The 10189-nt window shown below is 44.4% G+C and overlaps 1 protein-coding gene across 1 annotated transcript; it reads left to right on the top strand.

Annotated features, from left to right (window-relative positions):
• Positions 1-766: 766 nt before the first annotated feature.
• On the top strand, positions 767-10023 carry ano10b (anoctamin 10b). Its single transcript, XM_068739347.1, has 16 exons — positions 767-800; positions 880-952; positions 1888-2153; positions 2953-3126; positions 3831-3965; positions 4766-4882; positions 5346-5462; positions 5912-6226; positions 6709-6891; positions 7333-7388; positions 7482-7556; positions 7845-8009; positions 8091-8282; positions 8370-8507; positions 8576-8692; positions 8773-10023. Exons 3-16 carry the CDS (start codon positions 1895-1897, stop codon positions 8794-8796), a joined length of 2067 nt encoding a protein of 688 aa, XP_068595448.1. The 5' UTR covers positions 767-800; positions 880-952; positions 1888-1894; the 3' UTR covers positions 8797-10023.
• The last annotated feature ends 166 nt before the right edge of the window (positions 10024-10189 follow it).

Raw genomic sequence — 10189 nt, forward strand, 5'->3', positions numbered from 1 at the left:
TCAAGATTTGTAAAAGTGTTCTTGCACGTCCAGGACACCGTACACAGTGCCTCATTTTCACAAAACATGGCCTTCAGCCTCAAGCAAACATTGTGTTATATTTATTTATAGAATATTTGCAGCTGTTAGCATTTAGCTCAGGGCTGGTTTTTGTGTCACTCGTTCAAAAAGTGATTTCCCCTTCTCAGACTTTAATCTGGATGCATTTTAGATGCACATGAAATGGAATGCTTCTCCATGATTGTTAAGCTTGCCTGGGCCATGTCCCAAATCTCTATGGTGATTGGCTAATTAGGTTTCTCACCATTATGCAAATTAGTGAAATCTCCCTTGTCTTTAATATTCCATTGTAGTTTTTGCATAATCCTGTTGACACAGAAATAATCTAACCAACACGTGAAAATACAACCTTCCTGAGGTTTATTTGATTCGATCTTTTGTTCTTTTTTGTAAAGTACAAGCCAGGATGGCTGAGCCTGACATGTTTTTTCAGCAGTTGGATATTCCAAATCATCCTGTGGCCTTGAGCATCTTTCAGTGTGTGTGTGTGTGTGTGTGCGCGCGCGTGTGCATGTTGTTTAACTCCATTAATGCATGGACGCAGCGGTGGAGCAGCAGGACCCTGGGCTGAAGCAGCCACAGAGCAGCAGGGAGGAGCCTGTGCATAAACCAAACAACCCTCCACGCCCTGCAGTCTGGAGAAGTTCCTCTGCATTCCTACCATACACACACACATCCAACACACTTACACACTCACACACACAGACAGAAAGCTGTGAGTCAGAGCACACTGGGGTTGGGTAAGTATGTGCTGCTGAGAGTGAGAGCTGTTCTTAGTTTCTTTGTGGAAAGCCTGACCATGATCTTGTCTCCAAACAGGAGTTCAGTTCCGGATCGGGCCTGCAGTGGGACTGCAGAGCAGAGCAGAGCCTCATCATCAGCGCCCTGACAGGTGTGATTTATCCTTTCTGTTAACGTCCATACATCTGACCGTGTCTCGCTCAGTCTCCTGCTGGCGTCCTTCAGCTTGTCCTTAGGACCGTCCAGCCTCTGGCTGCGATGCGGTCGAACACAGGAAGTCACCGCCGACTGCTCCGGAGGGGAGTTCGGGACAGAACCGTATCCGAACGATGCAGCTCTCCAACTGAGACGACAGATAAATGCAGATCATGTGCAAACCTGCCTGTGTAGCTATCCCAAAGCATTATCTAGTCTGTAATGCATGTGTAAATACTTGGTTATAAAACTCTTAAGATCAGGAAGGACCTTATATGGGGCGGGGGGATTGGTGATACACAACAAGTTCTGACTTGTTGCTGACAGAAATGTACTATTTTCATCGCTTCATGACTTTTTGAACTAGATTCTATCCTCAGGTGAGTCTCAAATCTTTTATTTGATCTACAAAGGTTTCGTTACAAAGCTAGTCTAGATTTTGATGCTTAGTTTTCGGTTCCAGGGAGCAGCCTGAGCCCTTCCTTTAATCTACATTTTTAAATGAGTATAAAGGCTATAGATATAATACTTCCAAATGCCGTCATCTTTTTAAGGATTCATTTTTCAGACAACACAAATAGCTGCATCTTCTACCCAGTATATTTAAAAGCTCATTAAATCAGCGCCTTATCTCTGTTGTACATCACCGTTGACATGGAAACTAGTCCAACCTAAAAGGACAGTAGGACCAAGATAAGACGTCCACTGACATTTATCACAGCGATGCGCCAAACGAGACGGCAGACGGCAAACACAAGGAAGATGAGAATGATGTTAATTCATTCTTCTTCAAATGACAGCAAGAGAAAAGAGAGTTCCTAATCCCCTAAATTAATCTATCTAGTTCTGGTGCAATATGATGATGATGATGATGATGATGATTCCTTTCAGCCACACCATGAGTAAGCCAGATGTTGATGAAGGTAGCGATGGCAGCAGCAGTAACACAGCCCAGCAGCTGGAAGACAAGTCTCCAGTGGGGAAGGTTCTGTCCAGGCCGGGGAACCCCTTCGGAGCAGGCTGGACTAAAGCCAGCTGCCCTTGCTGCGTGTCGGAGCGGGTCGAGCCGTTGGTGCTGGTGAAGCTCGGGGAGAAAGTTCGCCCTGAGACCAAAAGGTGGCTCATCAGACTGATTGGAACTCCTCAGAAAGATGGCGGTGAGGCCCTGATGGTGCAGCTTGCTGATTGGTCTGCATTAATCACATCCTGGCTGCTGCTCCATTACAACGAGGGCGCTACCATGTCAGCATTTGAATTCATTTGCATTTCTTAGCCAGCTGCAAATGTAGATAAAACATTTAAATAGCTCCCATGTAAATGTAGGCAGATATGAAACCACTTTAGTCATATATGGATAGAATTATCTTTTCCTCCCCTAATAATTGTTACTTTTTCTTACAGTTTTTAATTTATTTTCGCCTGTCTGTTAGCAGGAATGCTAAAAGGCTATGGATGGATTTGAGACCTTTTTTAATGATTATGATATTTCAGGTTCTAAATTCATAGATGGACAATCTGATCAGAACCAAGATCAGATTGTTCTTATTCCTCAAATGTTCCTGAACTTCTCCCAGAAGAAAACGCATTCAGTGAAATATTTCCTTGATGACTAATAACGATACCAGATTATCGGGCATTATGGGATTATACCTTTAACAGCAGTGGCATTAAAGTGGAAACTGTCCTGCTGGCGGTTGTCAGCTTTGCATTTTATGCAACCAGTCATTACAACATTTCCTTTTCACAGAATGCAGCTATTTAAGCATGCAGAGTAAAAGTATATCATATTGCATTATCGCATTTTATAGTTGGATCAAGCAACACAGAACAATTGAAAGTGATTTAACAGCCCTCAGTGAGAACATTGGCACTTTTGACTCTGCCTAACGACGACTTCTTTTCTCTCGTTGGGACTCAAACAAATATATTGTAAAATGTCTATTGCGTGTTTCTCAGGTGCTGCATTATTGGCCCACCCGGGCGAAGACGCCAGCGGTGACATCATTGTGGTCTCCGCCCCTCGCTGTACATTACTTAGAGCCACTGAGGAGTTGGGACTATGTAAGATGTACCGCAGCGACATTATGGAAGCTTTCTCCTACGATGACAGAGACAACTTTAAAGATTCAGGTACAGCAGCAACGGCTTTGAATTAAGTTCAATTATATTTATATTTATATTCATATTTATAATTATACATCTTCCCAGCAAAACAACTGGTGACATTTAACTTCTATTTTAGTATAAAGTGTTTCTGTGCAGGTTGGGAATAGGCTCTCTTTTCAAGGTAACATTATGCCACAAAAAAAAAAAAAAGACAATGAAAGATTTGTCCATAACTTAATGTGAAACTACAAATAGCAGGTTTATATATAACAAACAAACGGCATTAAAAACAGAGCCTCCTTGGCGGAGGTTAATTTAAAAAAAAAAAAAACACGCAATTTTATTATACAATTTAAAGAACGACATCGCTCTTTTTTCCACAAAAACAATTTTTTGTCATTGTTCAATGGACTTTTGGTCCTGAAAATTTAATTTCTCAACAGTTATAGGACGCTTGCAATGAACTTGCCTGCAAAACCAATGAAATCTGTGTTTAGAGCAAATTAGACATTGCTTGCACGCTGCCATAGTAACGATAGTAACTTTGTTGTGTGTGTAATGCAGAATAAAGATGTAAATATTAATGTCACTGTGGGCTCATTAGCATATGGACATTAGCTTTAAGTACAGTGTCACATACTTGTCTTGTTCTTCAGCTATATTTTGCATGCTTTGTGTATCATCTCTGGCTGCATCCTTGCATCCGTGTCTATTCATGTGTGTGACAGACAACATGGAGGAGTTCCTGACCGTGGCTGAGCAGCAGTACATAATCAAATATGAGCTGGATGGGCTGCGGGCTCAGCGGGACCTGAGGATACCCGGGATGTCTGACTACACCCTCCACCGCAGAGACAACATCTGTGAGTCTTATCCTTGTGTTCTTCTTAGAAGTGTCGCGGTTTTGCGTGGCAGCCGAGCTCTGCAGTTGGAATGAAGCAACGTCAGGCATAAATACCAGCGAGGAAGACTGCTGTTCTGCTTCCTCAATCTGAAACTCATGGAAGCTGATACTGTCTTGTGTCACTGTTGGGCATATCAATCGTTTAAGGTCAGAAGCGCTTGTGAACAGAAGCGGCTTCAGAGCATCGTTAGAAGAAAAAGAAAATCCTGTTTGTTTGAAACGTGTCACACACAGTGAACGATTCCGTACGCGCTATAGGTTTTTATTTTACAGTGATTTATAGCACAAATCTATTGATCACGTTAGTTAAACTGTTAAAAATCATATCCCACAATATGCATTAAACTGCTCTGCTTTCTTCAGATAATTCAGACTCTGAGGATCCCGAGGTTTTGTTTAATCTCTCCTGGATGAAAATTATTGGTTTTTAACATTATGGCTTTTTCCACTACAAGCAACCATATAGGATCTAGTTTATGGCTCACTCTGATCCAAATAAGAGCACGATCCCATCCTTTATTTTAAGCCACTGAGTTTAAAATAATCCCAAAGAAGCTAAAACTGTGATCCCAAACAAACCCGAGGAGGAGCGTCTTTGCTTTTGCCAGTCAGCATCAGCCTCGGTGTGTGTGTGTGTGTGTGTGTGTGGCGGGTATACATAAGCGTATGCCACTATATATGTGCGGATTACTTGATGTCCCACTTTGCGTCGTCCCTCCGGGCTGGACCGCTGATGTATAACCCTGACTATTGCTGCAGGGCAGAAACTTGGATCTGCTGGTGTTGTCATGGATACGTATCCTCTCCACAACATGGACAAACTGAAGAAGCTCAGCAAGGTCTGGTACTCTGGGAATCAGCTGACTCAGCCACTGGGTGGGTCCAAATACACACTCAACCTCCAATGTGGGATCATGTGGGGTTCCTGATCGCAGCCTTCGTTACCTCCGTCAAGGAGGGTCTGTTTTTGGCGCCATTTGTCAGTTTCTTAGCAGGATTACGGGAAAAAAATCTGAAGACGGGTCTTGGTCTAACTTGGATCCCATTTAATTTATTCAATTAAATTTTAACATTAAAAACCCATTTATGGATTAAAAAATCAGTTAAAAACTCTGGTTCACTTTGACTTTTCATGGTTGGTGTATAAAGATACCAAGAACAATCTAGAACCTTTTGATGACAATCCAGAGCACCGTGTGGACGTTGTAGATCCAGTTAGGAGGGGAATGAGCTGCTTGGCGGAGGTCTGCGCTCTTTTTCTCGTTTAAATGAGAATTAAAAGTCATGATTGAAGTCTCTGTTCTCATATTTTCTGTCGTTCCTCTGCTGCTTCCTCCAGATTCAGTCAATGGCTACTTTGGGAATTCTGTGGCCTTCTACTTCGGCTTCCTGGGGTTCTACACCTGGTCCCTGCTCCCACCAGCGTTACTGGGGCTCTCTGCCACATACTTCTCTGGTCAGGGTGTGTTTATGATTTGTTTGTGTGTTTTATGTTGTATTTAGCACCTAAAGCCATTAATAGAAGGCAGGTATTTTGTTTTTTGTCAGCACAAAGAGAAGCTACCAAAGTGGACCGATTAAGGGTTAAAAAAAAACCACATTAGCATTTAGATTTAGCATGCAAATGTATAACTGTGAGGCTGAATTGAGCAACATGTCACAAATATACCATATTTTATGTATGCAAAACACTAAACATGAGAGAAATGCACTGTTACTTTGGAGAATCAGAAAAACAAGCCGTCGGAGCGAGCGCCTCCTCCGGCGCCACGCCCATCATTTGTCCAACCTGCATCCACAGCTAACTTACAGTATGCATGCAAACTGTTAGCACAGACTGTATTTTATACATAAATGGAGTTACAACAAGCTGACAGTCACTTTTAGCTCCTCCTCTCGTTGCAGCTGAGGTTCAGAAGGAGCCTGAGGAGGAGGAGGAGGAGGAGTCCGTGTCGGCTGTCAGCGGGTACATGTTGCAGGCCATGTTCAGCATGCTGTGGTGCACTGTGGTCATGGAGCTGTGGAAACGTCAGAGCGCCACCCTCTCCTACCGTTGGGGGACGCTGCACCTTGCAGAGCGCTTTGCAGAGCCCCGGCCTGGTTTCCATGGCAGCTTGGGGGTCAACCCTGTGACAGGTCGGGTGGAGCCCCTATTTCCTGATTGGAAGAGAGACCTGCGTATGGCGCTGGTGTCGGTCCCAGCAGTTCTGCTTTTTCTAGGTAGATCTTTAATTTTTATTCGATTTCCATTGTGCGGCGTTTGGATGTTCTCCCCGTGTCTGCTTTCCTCCAAAAACATGCAATTTGGGTGAATTGATTACTTCAAAATTGTCCGTGGGTGTGAGTGTGTGCGTGAGTGGTTGTCTGTCTTTGTGTGTCCTGAGATGCACTGACGACACATCCGTGGTGTACCTCGCCTCTCGCCCATAGCCAGCTGGGATAGGCTCCGGCAGCACCTGTGACCTGCAAGGCGGAAAAAGCAGCTGTAGATGAAACGATCATCTCATCTACAAGGAAATGGGTGGATGATTAGTACGTGTGATGAGTGAAAAATATTCATGCATTAAAAAAAAGGACAATAAGTATCCTTGTATTGAGCTTCAAAGGGTTGTGTAAATGTCGACAGGATGAATCTGTTAAAGAAAAGTTTTAAACCTCCCCTCCGCTGCGCCTCCTCACCCTGTCGCGCCCTCCTCCCGCAGGCATGGTGGTTGGGGGGATGCTTTGCTTCTACTGGGGGGAGGCCCAGGTGCAGGAGCTGCACAACGAGTGGGACTCCCTGCTGTCTCAGACGATCGTCTACTTGCCCTCAATACTTCACATCGTCTACACCAACGTGCTCGCCACCGTTTACAGAAGGGTGGCGCAGACCTTGACTGAATTTGGTGAGATGGAGGGAATGCAGTGAGGAGACGTGAGAACCATGAATGTCCTACTGATGAGAGTAACGATGAGACGAAGATGCAGCCAGGTGAAGTTAGAATATTAGCCTCTAACGCAGGGGTGGGAAAACTTTTTGACTCGCGGGCCACAATAGGTTCTAAAATTTGGCAGAGGGGCCGGACCAAGAACAGATGGATGGAGTATTTGTGTGAGCTAATATAAATGACACATGAAAGCTATTGCATTAAAGGATTTGGCCTTTTACAGGTAGCATTACAGAGAAAAGGTCAAATGAATGAGGTTTAATTATAATACAATTTTATTTAATAATATAATTTGGACAAGTTTGGCGGGCCGGATTAAAAAGACCAACGGGCCGCATATGGCCCCCGGGCCTGGGTTTGCCCATGCCTGCTCTAACGTCTCCTCATGTCTCCCTTTAGAGAACCACAGAGAGGAGTCGGCTTTTCAGAATCACCTGACAGCCAAAGTCTTAGTGGTTAGTTCCTCTTCTCCTCTTCATCCTCGAGCTCCTACATCCTTTTTGCCCCCCCCATGCTCTTTTATTGTGCTCTTTTCTCTCTTCCCTCAGTTCACTTTCTTCAACTACTTTGCAGTGCTCTTCCACATCGCCTTCTTCAAGCAGGATTTGCCTTTGCTTCGTAAGGTAACCGACGAGCTGCCCTAATTCTGCACCGGCCTCTCTGACGTCTGAAGCTTTAATTGGTCCATTTTATTTTCTCCAACCGACTTGGAGTTTTCCGCAAACGCACAGATTTGGATGAAAGCGTGAATCCGAGTTCAGGACTGAATCAGATATAGAATCTTTTGATTGTCTCTCCTGGAATTAACGCAAAGCTGGGATGTGTTCAAAAAGCACCAGAGAACGAAACAGAAAAAGGCTCCTTGAGTGCGAGGGCGCGCGCTCACACACTATTAACGTCTTTGTCTAAAGCGTCTAGCATCCTTGCTGGTCATCACGCAGCTTGTCAACCAGGTGACAGAGGTGATCATACCCTTCCTGGTGGACCGGTTCATCAGTGTCCCCGCCAGGACACAGAGTGAAGACGACCCAGAGGAGGACAAACTAAGGAACCAGGGCTCCCTGCCGGTGTTTCCTGTAAGTGTAGAGCAGTCACATAAAAACAGGATTCAGATGCACTCTGGGAAACGTCTGATGAAGCTTCCCGTTTCATCACAGGGCTTATTTGCAGAATACATCGAGCTCCTGGTGCAGTTTGGGTATTTGAGTCTTTTCTCCTGCGTGTACCCTCTGACGGCCGTACTGTTGCTCATCAACAACTTGACAGAGATCCGAACTGACGCCTACAAGATCTGCAAACTCTTCCGCAAACCCTTCTACCCCCCTGTGGCTAACATGGGCGTTTGGCTGGTCAGAAAACGCAGCATTTGAAAACGCAGGCAGTCACACGCCTCCCACTTACAAGTGAACAGTCGGTGCCATTGTTTTGCATTTCAGATCGCATTCGAGGTCCTAAGCTATGTCTCCGTCATCTCCAACTGCTGGCTGCTGATGCTGTCGCCACGGCTACGGCAGCTGTTTCAGGAGCACGAGATGAGCAACACAAGCACCCTGCTGTTGGCCGTTTCCGCGGAGGTAAGGAAGTGGAGTGGAGGGTCCTTTAACGGCAATCACATGTGTGTGACATTTCCGTGTGTTTGCAGCATGTGCTGATCCTGGTTAAGTTGGTTATGGCAGCGCTGATCCCAGATGAGCCGAGCTGGATCCGGAAGAGGAGAGCGCACATCGAGTACACATCCATGCAGGCTTTGAAACAGCAGGTAACCGGCCGTACGGTTCATCACTTAACAGCTCGGTGCTCTTCATCTGTGTGACAAGCATGTCTTTCTTTTCATTCTAGACGGTGACCTGTAAAGATTCCTGAGTGCATTTGGGGATACTTTGTCATCCTTTGCTGAGCTACTACAACCATGAGATGCAGCACCTCTCAGTATTATGTCGACCTGGATGGAAGAGAATGTCCTAAAGCGCCTACGGTGCATCCTGCTGTGTTCTCCTTCTCCGACTCCTCTTCCTCCTCCTGTATACTTTACTAATACTGCTCCCTCTAAATGCAAATGACTTCCGCAATGTCACTGCAAGTAAAACAGAAACAGCAGCTAAAGCTTTTTGTTCTCAAGTAAAAGGCAGCAAATGTAATGCAGGTAGGAGAACCCTTAAATGAAATTTTAATAAAGCAGGTTTCCAAAGAGTTTGATCAGATATAAAGAGGCAGAGCTGAGCAGCTTGTGTATAATCACTATGGCAACAGTGTGCGAGATCCATATTTACAGAGGCGGGGAGCAAAAGACAGGCTTTGGTGTTCTTTTTTTCCCTCCGAGTGAGAACTCTGTCAGATTTTTTTTTTCATCTCTTAGCTGAATTAAACTCCAAACTTGACATTTTTAATCAGCTGTTGTCGACGTGCATTCAGCTGTTTCCAGTTAAAGACCGATAAACCCACGACCTGCTCAGCATCAAGCAGCAGACACCCTTAATTTAGGCGGGGAACAAGGTGGAGCATTTAGCATCCAGAGAACAAGATCAATCCTGCAGGCAGCCCAAATTAGATCTAACATGGATCTGGATCTGTGCAATAATTAGCCCTTGTGTTCTCAGCATGTTCTGCTGTGTCCCAGTGGTCAACAATACACAGTATAGCTTTAATTTCATAAAGTAATACATTTTTAACACAATGATCGGTAGCTTGTGGTTCAATGATCAGTGGCTAACAAACTCATGGGCTGAGTTTGGCTTTGCAGTGAATGTGGTAAGAAGAAACAGAACAAAAATCAGCTTTTTTTGTGGTTGGAGTCCAGCTTTACTCTTTTATAATGTGTACCTCTGCGATGCAGACTGCTTCACGTCACTGTGCTGCATCACCTGACACATTAATGCTCTGAGTGAACTTCATTTTACCAGAGAACATTTGACTTATTTCACAAACTGTATTTATTTTGTATTCTTTCCAGCCACCAGTGGGGGCTGTGCACTCTTTAACAAGCCCTGGTGGCTGCAGGACATCTAAGGTGTGTTTGTGTGCGTGTGTGTGTGTGTGATCATTAGTTTGAGACAATCTGATCCAGGATCAGTATACTTCAGAGGTGTGAGGTGTTGATTTTTTTGCTGGCTGTCCTAAAATAAACTCACTGAAGTAAAGGGTTTGTTATTAGTTTCATGTTCCACGACAGATTGAACAGTAAAAATAATCACTTCGTTCAAAGGCAATGAAATCTGCTCAGAGCCTATACAAGAGTTTTTTTTGATAAATTTGAATG

Source organism: Brachionichthys hirsutus, chromosome 5 (assembly GCF_040956055.1).
Source record: "Brachionichthys hirsutus isolate HB-005 chromosome 5, CSIRO-AGI_Bhir_v1, whole genome shotgun sequence".
Lineage (NCBI taxonomy): Eukaryota > Metazoa > Chordata > Actinopteri > Lophiiformes > Brachionichthyidae > Brachionichthys > Brachionichthys hirsutus.